We start from the raw sequence: 18,927 nt of genomic DNA, 5'->3' as shown, positions 1-18,927 counted from the left end.
GCATGTGGTGAACATTTTGCAGTAACACACAACAATTTTAAGCACTCGCACAAATGCTCCCAAATATATTTTGAGGTCGCATACATAAAATTTCTGGCGCATATGCGACCAAAATGGTCGCAATTTCAAGCCCTGGAGGAGGAAGGGGGGATTCTTCAAAATGAAGACGGCTGTGATATGCAACTGAGGGTTTATAGTGGCTTAGGAATCGTCTAATTGGTCAATCATGAATTGAATAATGCAGGACCAGCTGCAAGCAATCATAATCCTTCTGATCCTCTCGACATCAGTTTATAAATAAACTTCACTGAGTGTAGACATGTCAGAAGCAGCTTTACAGTAAATAATAGAGAAATCTGATTAAAAATGGTTCAAAATGACTAAAAATGCTATATGGAAATAGGGATGCAACGATTAACCGGTTTCACTATTAACCGCGCTTTAATTCGTCACGGATAGTTGATCATGAAGGCTTCTCAACACTGTGTTTCCGCATGGAACAAAACTGCTGCAACTTAAAGTGATGCCAACTGAGTGCTAGTTTGAAGTTCTGCGCTTGTACTGTCCACCATGCACACTGGATTAACTATGCTATTAACTAAGGGCCAGTCACATATCGCGTCTTTTGCACGCAAGTTTGTTATTTCCAATGGAGGCGCGTGGCTTGCATATATGGAGCGACGGACTCTTGCTTTCCAGACACACCTACTAGTTGAAAGATTGCCGCGATCGCCCTACACTGAGAAAAACAATACAACATGAAAAATACCAAACAATTTTGTTATATAGTTGATCAAAAGGTTCAGCAGCCTTTGAATACATTTCTTCACTGTAAAAGGTCAATACTTAGCTATTATGTAACTTATATTTACTCCTTATTCATTTATTTTATTGATAATAAATGTTATTTATTTAATTTAATTTATTTAAAAAAATTATTTTAAATGTATGTATTAGTTTATTGTAAATTTTTATATATATATATATATATATATATATTCATTTATTTTTTATTTATTTACATTTAATTAATTAATTTATTTTCACTTGTTAATTTATAATAATTTATTTACATTTTATTTATTGTATAATAAAATTCATTTAATTTACTTAAAATTAATAAATACATTTTTGTTTATTTGAAGTTTATTTATTTAAATTTTATTTTATTTTGTATTTATTGACATTTATATTCAGTGTAAAATTATTACTTATGTTTAAAACTTTTTTCACTTAGTTTTAAGTCCAGAGAGAAATGGACTATTGTTTGTTTTTTATGATTATTTTGTGTCATGTTTTTTGGTTACTGAGTGAGCAGCAATAAATAACACTTTAATATAAGGAATTTGTTATGTGATTCTTCTAAACAAGCAGTGTTTTGAAATGAATGAATGCATAATAATCATGATAACCGTGATTATTCCTCAGACTATAATCCCCATTTGGAAACACTGCAAACCAAGGCAAAATATTGAGCATCTCTCTATGAAGAACAGTTTTGAAGCTCATATTTGATAAATCTGAAGTATTACTTCTTTACTAAAAGTTATTATCAGTAAAATATTGAAAATAACAGTTGTTTATAGGCTAATGTATTACAACTAGCGATATTATTCAATAATCAATTCATTAAAAAATGACAATGTTAAAATAACAGTTTTTTATTTCCCTAATATTTCCAGCCAGGTTTAATGAATGTGCAATATTGTCAAAAACACAGAACGTTCAGTTTTTTATACGTAAAAAGGCCTAAATACACTCCAGGACACATCAGATATTTAGCTCTTCCCCCATTACTAGCAGCACATCTTAACTGAAAACAAGACCCTGTGTGAAAAATGTTTGCATCCTTACAGCCTGAGCTTAACTCTGATCACACCTGAGAAGATCACAGTAAAAACCCACTACACACAAATGATATATTGAAGAAAATACACCGATCACACGTGTGTATGAGTTTACATGCAGAGGAGACACACCTGTGCAGTGGGATCTACATCAGCAGCTACAACACGTGAGGAGGTGAATGATGCAGCAGATAGAGCATGTACAGATGTGATGCGCCTCTGTTTACAGCCTAAGCGGGTGATGGACCTCTGCAGCCATCCTGTATCCAGTGTTTGAGCTGCTGTCATGCGAGTGGAGTGATCTCCCCTATCTAGTGTCTCATCCAACCTTATGAACTCCCCTGAAAGCTCCTCGAGTCTCCTGCATATTGATAGTGGTTCCGTGATGCTGCTTCTGACCGTGACATGTCCACACTAAACGGTTATAAGAGACGTGTTTAGGGGATTATATGCAGCATCCTTAATTTATTCTCTTGGGTAAGGAGACATCGTCACTAAAGTATCTTTAAGGCAAAAGGTGCTTCATGCAATAACAGAGTTATATAAGGCGTGAAGCATCTGAATCAGTACTCATGTATGTAAATATATATATATATATATATATATATATATATATATATATATATATATATATATATATAGTAGAGGTCAGAAATATTTGCCCCCCTCAACTTTTTTTCTTTTTTTTTTAAATATTTTCCCAAATGATGTTGAACAGATTTATTAAATGTTCACAGTACGTCTGATAATATTTGTTCTTCTGGAGAAAGTCTTATTTGTTTTATTTCGGCTAGAATAAAAGCAGTTTTTAATTTTTTAAACACCATTTTAAGGACAAAATTATTAGCCCCTTTTATTTAGCTTTATTTTTGCTTGATAATCTGTAAAACAAATCACTGATATATAGCAATGTTTGTTCTGTACACTATCAAAAAAAATATAGCTTAAACGGGCTAATAATATTCACCTTAAAATGGTGTTAAAAAAATTAAAAACTTCTAGCCAAAATAAATTTATTCTAGCCGAAATAAAACAAATAAGACTTTCTCCAGAAGAACAAATATTATCAGACATACTGTGAACATTTCCTTGCTCTGTTCAACATCATTTGGAAAATATTTAAAAAAAGAGAAAAATTTATATATATATATTCGTACAGATCACAACCCACTGTTTGGAACACACCTGACCTGCGGATTAATACATTTTTTTACGGGAAGATTAATTCTAAATTTGTCACGATGGCAGAGAAATGGCCTCTTGCATCATTCAGATCACATTAATGAAAGTATTTAGGCTTTCCTGTGAAATATACTGATGACAGAAGAAGTTGTGGTGGGTTATTGGGGATGTGATGGGTTTCTTGGATGTTTTCTGTCTCTACTTGTTTAGTCTGCATTAATGTATTCAGTGTAAGCTGCTCGATTAATCATTAAAAGATCGGGATCTCAACACCCACGCAACATCCATTAGGAATATTGCTAATTAGCATTATGTGTTTAATAATCCTAAGAGACTGAGTTTTTATTCTTTTGAGTTAGTGATGAAGTTATGAACAGTCAAATAACACAGCAGTACTGGATAACAGTTTATACCTGAGATAAAACCACTGATGTTTATGGTTCAAATCACAGTCATAGGCATTTAACAAGATCCTCAAAAATGAAAGCTGTAGGCAGCAATTACACTATTTCACCAATAGGAGGCGACAACCAGCCGTCAGAAATACACCACTGAATAATTCTTCAGAAATGATCATCTAGCAATGAAAGATGAAGTGTTGTGAGTGAATAACTGAATCATTTATTGAAGATGAGGGTAAATATACATTAAACATACATTTTCACTAAATATACACTTTCTACATTGAGTTATCAGCAGCAGTAGGAGGAATATTTTACTGAATATTTTACAGTTTACATTGCTCAGCTGATTATTTCTTCAGTTTATTTGTAATTAAATCACAGCTTCTCAGTTCAGTTTGTTTAAACTAAAAGTGTCTTGCAGTGCTGTTTCTGTAATAAATGGAAAGCAAATGACATTTGTCTCCTCCCCTTTCTGGCTGATCTGAAAAATGGTCTGATCCGGGATTATGATGTAATCCGACGTGTGAGATTTGTGATCTGTTACACCACTAATATATATAATAGAATGAAAGTATAGCTGTATATTTGTGATTTCAAAATTGTATTTTATTGAACAACTCAGATACCAAATATATTTTGGCCATAAAAAAAAATAAAAATTTATTTGGGCTGTGTGTGTGTGTGTGTGTGTGTGTGTGTGTGTGTGTTTACTCTCCATGTTCCTGTGTCTGCATCCGTGCACTGGTGTACCTGTGAGTCCGGCCAGCGGCTCCAGCTCTCGGCTCCGGCTGATGGGGAAGTGTGATGTGCTCAGCCGCCGGCTCCTCTTCAGTTCGCTCGGGTCGGACGGTCTGATGCTCGGAGGAGTCCTGGCGCTCTTATTCACACCCTGAAACCAGAGCACAGCGCAGGCTCCTGTTACACTGCTGATTTCCTGATGAGGGATCATTCGCACACACACACACAGATCTCTGTACGCTACATCATCTGCACACACTTTCTGCTGTGTCTGCGGAGTATTTTGTGAAATAATCTGTGGATTTATGAGGAATGATTTTGAGAGTATATGTTCTCTAAAACCCCAAACATGATATAAAAATACTACATTATAAGGCTTGTAGTGCAAATACAGTTAGATCCACTTGTTTAATAAACAGAGCAAGTCTCTAATATTACATGGATATATATATCTGCTAAAAGACTACAATATTAATCTACAAACGGTGTTGTTCACTGTTAAATATCCATAAATTAGGTTTTATTTTTCTCTGCTTATTTCTGCTTCTGAGCTGCATTATGGGATCTTGATCTGTCATCCAGCATCTTTTAGTCTTGGAGAGTGTGTATAGTGTGTGTTCTGCACATGTGTAATAGTGTGCAGTGCTGTATAGTGTGTGTTGGTGTTGTATAATACACTACAGAAACCCTGTAATAAACTGCAGCACATGTTCTGTTGCACAGTACTATTAGAATATGATAATATATTGCTATTTTACACACTTATCTCTCTAGATATTATTTATTATACATTATATTATTACTAAAATGTCAGTAAAAGTCACTGTAGAGTTGAATATTCAGCATCAGAAGTGGACAGAGCAGAGATCAACATCCCATAATGCTGTTCACCACCGCTAACACACATTAAACAGAAACTGTTCATTAACAGAACAACGTAATTGATAAAAAATAACAAAATAATGACAAATGTCTCACTATTTACCGTCCCTAAAGGGGTCTCAAACTATAATGAGTTTCTTTATTCTGTTGAACACAAAAAAGATACTTAGAAAAATGTTATAGCCCTGTAACCACTGCCTTCTATAGTAGGAAAAAATACTATGGAAGTCAGTGGTAACCGGTTTTCAACATTCTTCAAAATATCTTCTGTGTTGGACAGAATAAACTCAAAACAGCCTGTTTGTGTTTCTTTGTTGTGTTGAAAATACAAAAATTGAATTTTTTAAACAAATAAAGATATTTTAAAAACAACAATAGCAGGTGACGAGGGAATGGATATTTGAGTAAACTGCTAGTATTAGTATTTGAGTAAACTGTAGTATTAGTAACAAATCAACAACAATAATCAACACAAATAATGATAATAATAGAGCTTGTTGGAGCTTCAATCTAAGTTAGTTTATTATTGTTGATTATTAACGAGTCTGTATACGATTCCTTCAAGCATTTTATTTATTATTTCCAGCAAAGGTTTTTATTTGTAAACTATAGCTAAAAACGGGTTATTAAGTCATAATCGAGCTGTAAATTAGCATGAAGCGATCAAAAGTCGAATAATTAAATCCGAATATAATATTTACCTCATTCTCTTTCTCTTCGCGCTGTTTTTTCCCTTTCCTGCTGCTCCTCCCAGTCTGCAGACAAGACACATTCAGATTTAGACGACAGCAGACACTCACTGACACTGACAGGCCGGTCACAGTGAGCTGAATTATGGTAGGATCGTGTATATCTGTGGAAGTGTCTCAGCTGAACTCTTACCTGCTCTTTCTTTGACTTGAGCGGCATCTTCTTCACGACTGACTGAGGAGCGCGCGCGCGGGAACGCTGATTGGCAGGAGCGGGCCATGTGACAGAAGTACTGTAATTTAATATATGGCTCAGATTTAATTAATTAAGGTAAAAGACGAGCTAAAACCTTTTAGTATTGAGCGATATGATCATACACTACATATTAAGTTCAACTAATAAAAAGTATTTTTCAGAATCAGAAACAGAGTTTGAGAATGAGGCTCAGTGTCTTCACCATGGTCTTCACACACCTGCATAACATAATGGATTAAACATGATTTATCAACAGTAAAACTCTAATGTACATGGGGGAAACACTAAAAGAGCCATGGTAATGTCAACAAAAGGCATTATTAGTGACGTGTCGTGCAGAAAATTATTAGTTAATTCGCTGTTTATATGAAGAACTCTTACCGTTAACCAGAATGTTTGCTGTTTACAGCTCTTTACTATTGAATCAGAGCTATTTTACACTGCCCTGATGTCATTAAAATATATTTAAAAAAGCCAATCAATACATACTTAAAAGTAAACTTTCACTTAAAAAATAAAATTATAATTCACAAAAAATACGACACTCCCTATATATGATATTTTCAAATATATTTTTAAACATACAAAAAAATGGCCAAAAATTATATTTTATTCGAAATATATTTTTTAAATAAATATTGTGAATATATATGTTACCTTCTGTATGTCAATCTAATAAGCACATTCGCATGTAACGTTATCTGTATTTGCACTTATTCGCAACCAGTCAGCATACTTAAAATACATTAGAGTGGTATTTTATTGAACAGCACAGATATAACATATATCTAACATATATCTACCATATCTGGCCAGAAAAGCAGATCAGAATCATCCAGATATGCTTTATTCATCACTTCACTATTGTGATTCAGTGAGGTAATACTTTATTAATTATTCTGCAAAAGCATCTGACGATATGAGATGTTTAACAGTCGCACATAAAATACTATTATAATTTATTTTATCCAAATTATCATGTCATTGGGTGTGGATCGCTGCAGCGGGACGCGCTCGTGACGCTCTTCTGTTTTTCTGGGATTTGTAGTTCAAGCTTCACATTCGCTCATTGAGCTCCTATGGTGGAAGAACTACATATCACAGACTTCCGGCAAACAATAAAGTTGTCCTCCGCACTGGGCGCTGGCCATTAGGTGATGTGTCAGAGTCCGTGATACAGCTCGCTCTCTGTCACGGCTCGGTTTAACGACTCATTGCGATTCTTAGTGTAGGAAATGTCTGACAGCGGCGGGGGAGAGGACGGCGGCGGCGGGATGGAGGTATCCGCGGCCGTGCAGACGGTAGCGGACGTGTCGGTGCTGCAGAAGCACATCCGAAAGCTGGTGCCGCTGCTGCTGGAAGATGGCGCCGACCCACCCGCGTCTCTAGAGAGCGCGCTGGAGGAGAAGAGCGCCCTGGAGCAGATGAGGAAGTTCCTGTCAGACCCGCAGATTCACTCAATTCTGGTGGAGCGGAGCGCTCTGAAAGGTTAATCCCGCACCGACACCGCTATTATCACCCGTTAACGGCAGAGGAAGGGTTAACGTTCACCGCCTCAGCTGAGCATGCGCAGTGGGGAGCTGCGTCCGGTTATTGTGTTCTGCTGAGGCGGATATTGTCAAATTATCGCAGAGTTTTATGTGCTCCAGTAGTGTTTCAGAAGGAAAATAATGTGGTGGATTAGTTTAATGAACAGTCGGAGATAGCAAGTGATCAGTGATCGATCAGGGCGGGTTTTGCTGCACTGCAGATCAATGACATCACGATCAGCTACTGAGAACATGCTGCTTTAATATTCACATTTCTGAACAGTGACAGCCCGTGACAGGCTCCTGATATTGTTAATCACACTGTACTCTGAGTAATCTGCCTGAAATCGCGTGTAAGAATGACTAAAACAGCACGCGCACTATTTAATCCCCTGTGGACAGTGTTGGACTTTGATTATTCATCATTGGCTCATAATATAATGCATCTCCCTTTTAGGATTTGCTAAGAATACTTTTCTGATATTTACTAAGGAGAAAGTGTGAATTTGCGAATATTAAACCAACTTTAACACACACACACACACACACACACACACACTAAATTCGTTATGCACACATAAACACTCATTAGTTTGTGTGAATTGTGGGGACATTGCACAGTTATCTATTATTTTTGCAAGTAACAGACTGTAATTGGGGTAAAGCTGGTTTATATTCAGAATTTCTGCCTAATAACATTTCAGAAAAGAATTCTTTGCAAATATAAATAGTCAAACAAACCGTGCTAATGTGGTTTTAAAGTCATTTTTACATGTGATTTGTGATGAATTGCTGAAGGTAATGTGGTGAACAGTACAGAGCATGTCGAGTTTTATAGCATGAACGAAAATAAAACTAAACTGTACCTCAGGATCATCTCTGTCTGAACATCTCTGAATATGACGCAGATAATAATACTGCTAAAACTACACGAGTAATCGCAGTTACACACTGAGGAAAGCTTTACTGATGATAGTTTAACAGGAGAACATGCGTTTACCCACATTCTCTAAGCTTTTGTCAGAGAAACTAAAGTGACCCAATATTCTTCTAGCTGATGTAAACATTATATTATTAAAGTTTTAATAGGTAATCGTGATTAATCTGATAATAAATCTGAATTGCAGGAAAATAATCACTTCATCTGATGTTTACATTAATAAAAGAGTTTTCACTGAGAATAGTATTTTATTTTATTGAACAGCACAGATGTGTCTATCTTGTATTTAGAACATGTATTTGGCCAGAGAAACAGATCAGAGCCATCCAGATATGCTTTATTCATCAGTTTACTATTGTGATTCAGTCAGTTTATACTTCATTAAGCTTTACTGATGATGGTGTAATCGGAGAACACGGCTTTATCATCATTCTCAGAGTTTTTACCTGCTTCAGTGAAGCGTGCGTGTGTGAGTGCGTGCGTGCGCGTGCGTGTGTGTGCGTGTTATTTTTAAATCAGAGAATGAATTTACAATCAGGGGTGGACTGGCCATCTGGCAATTCTGGCAAATGCCAGAAGGGCCGGACCATTTTTTAAATGTGGGCCGGTCAGCTATTTTATTATTTATTTTTTATATGTATACCTGTAGGCAGCTTTTGATGATGGTAATAGTAAGAATAATAATAATAAATGTTAAGCATTGGCCCAACCGGCAACGACCGGCTGGTTTCGAGATGGACCATCCTAATCAGAGGTTACACGGAATGTTACCAAAATCTGGCAAGAATGTCAAACAAACAGTAAGTGCAACACAAGCTAATTGTCAGAGATGGACCATAAAAAAGGAAAGGCAGTGCCGAAAAGCTCAAAGAAAGCAAAAAAAAAAAGGCTCTAAAATCAGATGCTGCCAAATGCATAAAATGAACTGAACTATTCTCGAAAGGGGGCAGCGCAGTGGCGCAGTGGGTAGCGCTGTCACCTCACCTCATAGGTGAATAGGGTAGGCTTAATTGTCAGTAGTGTATGTATGTAAATGTGTGTATAGGGGTTTCCCAGTGATGGGTTGCAGCTTGGAGGGCATCCGCTGCGTAAAACATATACTAAATAAGTTAGCGGTTCATTCTGCTGTGGCGATCCCAGGTTAAAAAAGGGACAAAGCCGAAACGAAAATGAATGATTTCATATATAAATTTGTTATAAATGGGTTGTTTTTGTTCCAGTCACATACATTAAATGTTTAAAAATCTAATACATATGGTACTGCTTATATTATTTTACTATCTGTACACCAATATAAGTAGTGAATGTGTGTCCATGGATGGGGCTGTGTCAGTGTAGTAATGTGGGCTGGTGTGGATACAGTGCCAGGGCTGATTTAAAGTGCCAGTCCGCCCCTGTTTACAATACACAGAGCAGTTTAATTCAATTTTTGGGAGGACAATGCTTAGGTGTAGGCATGGCATGATTTTTAAGGTATATTGGAAAAGTCAAGGTTTTAAAACTACCAAAACTGTCTGATAAACCATTCCAAAGGCTTGTGTAGGATTTTTTTATTTGCTTTTTTTTAGGACAGCAGTATCTTCAGCAGAAAAGATCTCCAAAGATGCCGTTTTAAATTGTAATGAAGTCAGTGTTTTTGAAACTAATGAAGACAGCAGAAGTCAATGATACATCTGAATTATTCAGCCTGACACGTTTACTGCTCCAAAATATCATAAGTGTTTCTCAAAATAAAATATACTGTGTTCAAAGAGCAAAAAGTTATTGTTTTTACCCAGACATTAAAAAAAGAATATATTTTACAGCAGTAATCACAATATCCTAAACCGAGATGTTTTTATCCAAGGCTATCCTACCGTCAGAATCTTCTACTGACCCATGCCTACTTAGGTGGTCCTCACACACTTAAACACTCACTCACTCACTCACTCACTCACTCACTCACTCACTCACTCACTCACTCACTCACTCACTCACTCTCTCTCTCTCTCTCTCTCTCTCTCTCTCTCTCTCTCTCTCTCTCTCTCTCTCTCTCTCTCTCTCTCTCTCTCTCTCTCTCTCTCTCTCTCTCTCTCTCTCTCTCTCTCACACACACACACACACACACTCTCGTGCAGTCTGCTGATGTCCGCTCTGCTTCTGTCACATGCTCATGTTATTTTCTTCCACATGTTTTCATTAAAGGATGTCTTTTAGTGTTCACATTCAGCAGATGTTACACTGTGTGTGTGTGTGTGTGTGCGTGTGTGTGTGTGTGTTTGAGCAGAGGATGTGGGTGATGAAGGAGAGGAGGAGCGCGAGTGTATTTCCTACAGCGTCAGCATCGACATCCATTACGGCCTCAAGTCCAACAGGTAAGAGGATGCCACAAACCGGCATTAATCAAAGGGCAAAACGTTTTTAGGAGGGCTGGTGAAGGATGCAAGAAACCAGAGTCCTTACAACAACACCGTAATTAAGTCAGTAATACATTTCTATTACAAATCCGTGAAACAGACGAAAGCAAATAAAGACAAGTGGAGCTTTATTGAGATTGAGCTACATTTGCGGACGCACACAGTGGACTGAAATGTGGCGTCTCGCTGGATGACGGTGTGATGTAAATGAACATTATCCAGTGTTTCCTCTTCCGTTATGTTAGGGGGCGCTCCGCCAATGGCTTTTCCCGCCCCCTTGAAGTCGAGTTAATTGTATTTTCTATGTAGCGCCAGATCACAGCTTCTTTTAATAAACAAGCTAAAGAGCCGTCTGTAATATCTTATTTACGCTCTCTGAATCGCGCACGGTCACAGCCACTCTCTGCTGTATGCGAGTGAGAGTGCACGTGCCACACTGACAGGATCCAAGACACGCATGCACTCCCGTATGTTACGCATCTCCTACAGCAGCCACAACACGGGTAAATGATGTGTGGGAGCGTAATGTGCTCGCGTCACAGCAGCGAGAATATATGCAGATGCGATGGGACCTCTGTTTAGTTTATTAGCTAATGTATTTCCAGTGTTTTGAGCTGCTGTGACGTGTTCACCCCTATCTAGCGTCTCATCCAACCTTATGACCTCACCGCGAGTCTCTGTGAGTCTTCAGTGGCGGTTCATTCCGCTGTGGCAACCCCTGATAAATAAGGGACTAAGCCAGAGTAAAATGAGTGGAGGAATTACTTTCTGTAAAGCTGCTTCTGGCCATGACACAGTCTCACCTACATGTTTATAAGAGACGTGTTTAAAGAATGATATGCAGCATCCTTCATTCTCTAAGCTCAGGCAAGATCTTCCCTAAGGGTTAGAGGGAACATTTGCTTAATGCGTCATAAAGCCTGAAGCATTAGAATCAGTGCTCAGGATCAGCCGATCACCATGACAAGGAAGTGGTACTCCATATCGGCTGCGAAAATCCTGATCTGAGCATCCCCCACCCTCACCCCCAAAACTGTAAACCATAGGGGAAACACTGTAATCATAAATACAAACACACTGGACACAAGAACGATTTTAAACTAAACACAAGCCTTACACTAACTTTACTAAATGCTAACTGTACACATGCTACACATACAAAAAACCCAAGACAGACTGTGCGAGTACTTTAACATAAGACAGAGCAATATTGTGCAGGAGAGCTGTGTGTGGTTGATGGAAACAGCAGAACTGCTGCTGCATTCACAGGTGAACACTGAACGATTGCTATTGATGGAAGACTAATTACAGTCTGCTGATTCTGAGGCTAACAGGAGTGTGTGTGTGTGTGCGTGTGTGTGTGCGTGTGTGTGTGCGCGTGTGCGTGCGCGTGTGTGTGCGTGCGTGTGTGTGTGTGTGTGTGTGTGCGCTCCTCCAGCCTGGCCCTGATCAAGCGCACGGGTGTGATCGACGCAGATAAGCCCATCTCCACACAGGTGCGTGTGCTGACTCTGAGCGAAGACTCTCCGTACGAGACGCTGCACTCCTTCATCAGCAATGCGGTCGCTCCGTACTTCAAATCCTACATCCGAGAGTCCGGCAAAGCAGACAGGTGAGTGCAGGCCCAGCCGCAGGTGTGTGTCCTCACATACACACACAGCTGCTGGAGACGGAGATACACACCTAAAGTTATGTCATGATTCACTAAATAATCTGTGCAGAAATGAGTGTCTGCAGATTCTGTCTGACCCGGGATATCACTAGACCCACACTGAGTCTGTGACCGCTGATTATTTAGCCCATCATCACTGAGTCTGTTTAATAAAGTAAATCATATTCAAAATAATGTAGAAATGTTAATGTATGATTTATGCACGGTATAGTTTGTAAAATAATTGGATTTTCATTGTAATCCTTAAGTTTAACCCTCGTGTGCTGTTCAGATGGACTCCGCTTTAGTTATGTTGGTGCTGTTTTTGCCACATTGACTTACATTATTGCATTTTTAGATTGCAGAGCCGTTACAGCATATGAGCATGCATTCTTTACCAGCAGTAATCAGGAATGCATGATTATCTGCTGTCACGGCTTTGCCGTCAATATATGTGATTATAATGGAAGTCAGTGGAGCAGAAACAGCACCAACATCACCAAAGGGGAGTCAGTCTGAACAGAGTGTGCTGTTGAGTTTTAAAGCGGTTTTCCAAAATAAGAGTCTAAGCAGATTTGTCTGCAAAAGGCATCACATTTGCTGAAACAGAGAAAGCTGAGGCCAAGTTAAGACTCCAGATCAGCCCAGAGTGGATGGAAATGACCCAACAGCACACACGGGTCAATCATTTATATTTTTTCTGTCATGTTTTACATTTTCAATTACTATACTCTCAACATCATTCCACATCTGCAGAAGATTTTACAAAGATATGTACAAATAATGTCGGCAGATTCTGTGACGTCTTCCTTCATTTCCCTCCTGTATTCCTGTGTCCATCAGGGATGGGGATAAAATGGCTCCGTCAGTGGAGAAGAAGATTGCGGAGCTGGAGATGGGGTTACTGCACCTCCAGCAGAACATCGAGATCCCTGAGATCAGCCTGCTCATCCACCCCATCATCAGCAACGTGGCCAAGCAGTGCTACGAGCGCGGAGAGAAGCCCAAGGTCACCGACTTCGGGGATAAAGTGGAGGATCCCACATTCCTGAACCAGCTGCAGTCCGGAGTCAACCGCTGGATCCGGGAGATACAGAAGGTGCACATCTGCACTTTAAACACACTGCTGTACTGTGATAATTACTACAGCAAACACCAGAGCGGACACACACACACACACACACACACACACACACACACACACTAAACACTTCCACATTTAGAATTATTAAAGTCAAACAAAAACCATCACATAACTTTTTACCCATAAAGAGCTGCACAATATGGAGATTAAAAACATTTTATTTAGTGTCAAATCATGCTCCATTACTTTCAGTTGCAGTTTTAGACTGTTTAACAAAAGTAAATTGTAAAACCTCCCAAAATTACAGTCTCTCAGACTTAGTTCAAACATTTATGAGTTTCTTCTGTTGAACACAAAAGAAGATATTTTGTAAAATGTTGAAAACCTGTAACCATTGACTTCCATAATATTTACATTTAGTCATTTAGCAGAGGCTTTTATCCAAAGCGACTTACAAATGAGGACAAGGAAGCAATTTACACAACTATAAGAGCAACAATGAAGAAGTGCTGTAGGCGAGTTTCAGGTGTGTAAAGTGTAAGAAGCAAAACATTTGGATTTTTTTTCTGTAGTGCAGTTAGCGGTGGAGCCAGAGAGGCAATTGCAGATTAGGAAGTGAAGTGGAGACTAAATAGTTGAGTTTTTAGTGGTTTCTTGAAGACAGCGAGTGACTCTGCTGTTCTGATGCAGTTAGGGAGTTCATTCCACCAACTGGGCAGATTGAGCGCGAGGAGTTGGGGAAAGTGATTTCTTCTCCCTTTGGGATGGAACCTCGAGGCGACGTTCATTCACAGAACGCAAGTTTCTGGAGGCACATACATCTGCAGAAGTGAGAGCAGATAAGAAGGAGCAGGGCCAGAAGTCGCTTTGTAGGCAAACATCAGAGTTTTGAATTTGATGCGAGCAGCAACTGGCAGCCAGTGCAAACGGATGAGCAGCGGAGTGACATGTGCTCGTTTAGGTTCATTAAAGACCACTCGTGCTGCTGCGTTCTGGAGCATCTGAAGAGGTTTGATAGAGTTAGCTGAAGCCCGGCTAGTAGAGAGTTGCAGTAATCCAGTCTGGAGAGAACAAGAGCTTGAACAAGGAGTTGAGCTGCATGTTCAGATAGGAAGAGTCGGACCTTTCTGATGTTGTAGAGTGAGAATCTGCATGATCGAGCAGTTCTAGAGATGTGCTTAGAGAAGTTTAGTTGGTCATCAATCATTACTGCCAGGCTTTTCACCGTTTTGGATGCAGTAATGGTTGCCCCGTCCATCTGGGGATGATGATGGGGCAGATATTTCTTGCTTATCAGATTAGCTTCAGAACATCATCTTCTGTGTTCAACGTGGAAAGAAGCTCTTAAATGTTTGGAACAGCTTGAGGGAGAGTAAATGAGGATTCAGTCTTCATTTTGAGGTGAACGGTCCATTTATTAGCATCTGTATCTGCTGTATTCGTTCTCTCTATAAAAATAGCCATGGACGCTGGCACGACGTTAGACACAGAGGAGTATTGGATCATTTCAGGTGTGCTGATGAAGTCAGCCGGCAGTGTGTGTGTGCTGATGAGCTGATGTGCAGTGTTCTCCACACTCTCCCTCATATTCTTCATCTTTGCCTGTGTGTCTACAGGTAACCAAACTGGACCGAGACCCAGCCTCCGGGACGGCCCTGCAGGAGATCAGCTTCTGGCTGAACTTGGAGCGAGCCCTGAACCGCATCCAGGAGAAGAGGGAGAGCCCGGAGGTGCTGCTGACGCTGGACATCCTGAAGCACGGCAAACGCTTCCATGCCACCGTCAGCTTCGACACGGACACCGGTACACACACACACACACACACACACACGTCTAAAGGAGAGGGCTAGTTCACACAGAAAGGAAGATTCCGTCATTACTCTCCCTCATGTGTTGTCAGTCTCCTGAGCTCTGCATCTTCAGACACTGATGAAGATATTTTAGCTGAAGTGTGAGAGCTCCTCATCCTCCACAGACAGCAAGAGTCCTGAGATGCCTAAAGTGCAGAAACACATCCTCAAAACACTCCACCAGAATGCTTTTGTGCACATAAAAACCCCAAAATGACGACTCCATATTATGATTAATGACAGAGGTCAAGTTTTTAGGTGAGCGAACTCTTGAAGCTGCTGATGCTCTGGTCTCTGAGTCGTTAGCCGTGTTTCTCTCCTCTTATTCTCATGTGTATTTTGGAATAATGGAAATGCAGAGGTGTGCACACGTTTTGGAAATGTGCATATCAGAGCGTGTGCACACAACTGAGCAGGAGAAGCTGTAAAACTTCAGTTAATATACAAGCAAACTCTGCATCTGTCTGCTCTGCCTCACGCCTCCACAAGCCACCGCGGTCATTGCGTCTGGTCTTGGTCTTCTGAGGCGCAGCTCATTTATTAGAGAACACACACAGCAGTGGAGATATCTCAGCGATATGTCAGCAGGATCTGAGGAGTGTATCCGCTTCTGTTCCTCGTGGACTGGAGACGCTGCTGTATTAACTCATGTTCTCTGTGATATTCCAGTGGTCTGTGCATGTCAGTCTAATGCTGGTTGTGTTCGCGCAGGGCTGAAGCAGGCTGTGGAGACGGTGAACGACTATAATCCTCTGATGAAGGATTTCCCGCTCAATGATCTGCTGTCGGCCACTGAGCTGGATAAGATCCGGCAGGCTCTGGTGGCCATCTTCACTCACCTGCGCAAGATCCGCAACACCAAATACCCCATCCAGCGGGCGCTGCGTCTGGTGGAGGCCATCTCCAGAGACCTGAGCTCTCAGCTGCTGAAAGTGCTGGGCACGCGCAAGCTCATGCATGTGGCCTACGAGGAGTTCGAGAAGGTGATGATGCACACACACGCGCGCACACACACACACACACACACACTGCTGCTACTTTCAACACTCTTTGATTTCTTTTTTATCTGGAGACTCTTTAAAATGAATATTCTGTATGCGAGTCCTTCCACAATAGTAGGAAATTGGATCAAGAGCACATCTGAGAAGCCGACTTGCCTTATTTCCTGCATTGTTTATTGCTGGCGGTGTCTTTTATTATAAACAGACTTGTTTTCCTTGTAATAATAAGATGTTTGTAAAGGGTTTTTCTCCCTGATGTATATCCAGAGGTGCCAGTAAACTCTCTCTATCCTCCGCAGGTGATGGTGGCCTGCTTCGAGGTCTTCCAGACGTGGGAGGATGAGTACGAGAAGCTGCAGGTTCTGCTGAGGGACATCGTGAAGAGGAAGCGGGAGGAGAACCTGAAGATGGTGTGGCGTCTCAGTCCAGCTCACCGTAAGCTGCAGGCCCGTCTGGACCACATGCGGCGCTTCAGACGGCAGCACGAGCAGCTGCGGGCCGTCATCGTGCGCGTGCTCAGACCACAGGTACACACACACACACACACACACTTTCAAGAGGCACACTTCACACACACAAACACATCCTAAAGAGGCCCGCTTCACACACTAAACTACATTTACTCAACGTTTACTCGCTCATGTGGTTCTGCCCTGCAAAAAACACTAGTTTTCGTCTTGTTTTTAGTCCAAATATCAAAGAATTCTTAAATCAAGAAGCGTTTCTAGACAAGCAAACAAACATGTAGTGTTGTGCTAATGAGCTCAGCAGAATAATCTCATTTCTAGCAGAAATACAATCGCTGCATCACACAAACAACTGAAGTTTAAACTCTGTATTGGCATTATTTGCAATCTAGTCTTCTGTTATACTGAAAGGAATATTGTGGCTGTATTTCTGTCTGCCGCTCTTTTAAACATATTCTGTTTTACTCGAGGAAGTTTCAAATATAATCTGAGCTCTTATTCCCTTGTTTTGTTTTGAGTCTTTCTTTCTTTCTTTTCTCTTATTATTGTCTTATTTTCTATTTATTTATCTACTTATTCTGTTGTGAAGATGTTTTCTGTTATTTTGAGTATTCAATAAAAAAGCAAGCAAGAAAGCAAGATGAATCACTTCCCCTTCTGCTAGATTATTGAACTTGTTTTAAGTTCTCCTGAAAACTAAATATTTCTCGCTTCTCCTGAAAATGCTTCTTGATTTAATATTTGAACTCAAAAGAAGACAGAACCCACAGTAAGGAAAGCATTTCTCAGTGTAATCTTGAGTTTCTTCTGTTGATTATTCTGAACAGTGCTGAAAATAACCCATAATCATCTATAGTAGGCACAAATAATGCCATGGAGGCCAATGTCTGTTATTCCAGCATTCCTCAGTACATCTTGTTTTGTGTTCAGTCAAGTTTGGAGCAAGTGGAAATGGATGACAGAATAAAATGTTTGTGAACTGACCCTCGGGTGCAATCCTTAAGATGGATGATGGTGTTGTTTTGTTTTGTTGATTGTGAGCTGATCATTTCTACACACAGTGGCTTGTTTTTAAGCAGCATGGCAGTAATGAGACGATGATGGAGCGTTCTGTTCTGTAAAGACCACAGCAGCGTGATTATTGAGATCAGTGTTGATTCTGGCCATGCACATCAGTGTGTTCATGAAACAGAGCTGCTGTTATACACACACACCAGCTCAAACAAACCGCTCTCGCATCTCACACAGCCTCAGGTGAACGTCACACATGATGATGATGAAGGCTATTTTTACATGTTAAAGAAGGTTTTGTGCTGACCCATCTGACACGCAGAGTTTCTGTTCACACAGAGTAACAGTGATCAGCTCAGATGCAGATTATGTGCATTATGCAGTGTTGAATGCTAATGCGCAGAGATTCCCACACATGGACTTTACTTGGGCGAGTCACTCGGGTATATGAACAGCCGCACAAGTATATTCGGTGGTGACACATAAATAATACTATTATTTTCATTTGTTTACTCTTTTTGTGTCCGCCTAAAAAGCCAAACATTCGTGATCGATTATCCAGTGAAAATCTTCTCTTGCTCTGCACGTTCCTTAGTGTACTGCTGGTTCTGTGAACGCGAGAACTGTCAACAAACACACGTGCTCTGCAGACCCACAGAGATGCGCCTTTTCCACCAAAATGCATCCGGCTGTAGTTTCTGCATATCCTAGATCGTCTGGCATTGGGATTTTGCTTTCGCTCTCTAAAGTTGCTGTATGCGTTTTTGCATTACCTTTTCACAGCAGACACAGCCGCGAGAGGAAAATTAAATAATTTAAATATTTTAAATAAATTAAATAGTTTAATAAAGGACTTTACTAGCCTATATACTCGGAGAACAAAATGACATCTATACTGACTGCACAATATTAGTACACCGTTAGTAATGTGTGACTTATTTGCCTCTTTAAAATAATCTACCCTTATTATTCTGATAATTATTATAATTATTAGCAATAT

At 39.9% G+C, this 18,927-nt stretch overlaps 2 protein-coding genes across 4 annotated transcripts in view; one reads left to right on the top strand and one right to left on the bottom strand.

Moving 5' to 3' along the window:
* Nucleotides 1–7,567, bottom strand: part of ppp2r5ca (protein phosphatase 2, regulatory subunit B', gamma a) — a 41,540-nt gene extending 33,973 nt beyond the window's left edge. The window contains exons 1-3 of the mRNA XM_073927906.1: nt 5,936–7,567; nt 5,755–5,808; nt 4,184–4,322 (exon numbers count right to left, since the gene is read on the bottom strand). Coding sequence (XP_073784007.1) covers nt 4,184–4,322; nt 5,755–5,808; nt 5,936–5,962 — 220 coding nt within the window. The 5' untranslated portion in view covers nt 5,963–7,567. The remainder of the gene's footprint in view (nt 1–4,183; nt 4,323–5,754; nt 5,809–5,935) is intronic.
* dync1h1 (dynein, cytoplasmic 1, heavy chain 1) overlaps nt 7,147–18,927 on the top strand; it is an 81,447-nt gene continuing 69,666 nt past the window's right edge. For 2 of the 3 annotated variants that reach the window (XM_073926994.1, XM_073926993.1), the window contains exons 1-7: nt 7,147–7,486; nt 10,734–10,821; nt 12,302–12,475; nt 13,358–13,613; nt 15,215–15,401; nt 16,160–16,431; nt 16,749–16,976. In XM_073926994.1, coding sequence (XP_073783095.1) covers nt 7,234–7,486; nt 10,734–10,821; nt 12,302–12,475; nt 13,358–13,613; nt 15,215–15,401; nt 16,160–16,431; nt 16,749–16,976 — 1,458 coding nt within the window. In that variant the 5' untranslated portion in view covers nt 7,147–7,233. 3 annotated transcript variants of the gene reach the window in all.

The sequence above is a fragment of the Danio rerio genome, chromosome 17, assembly GCF_049306965.1.
Source record: "Danio rerio strain Tuebingen ecotype United States chromosome 17, GRCz12tu, whole genome shotgun sequence".
Lineage (NCBI taxonomy): Eukaryota > Metazoa > Chordata > Actinopteri > Cypriniformes > Danionidae > Danio > Danio rerio.
This window is presented reverse-complemented; position numbering and strand designations above follow the sequence as displayed.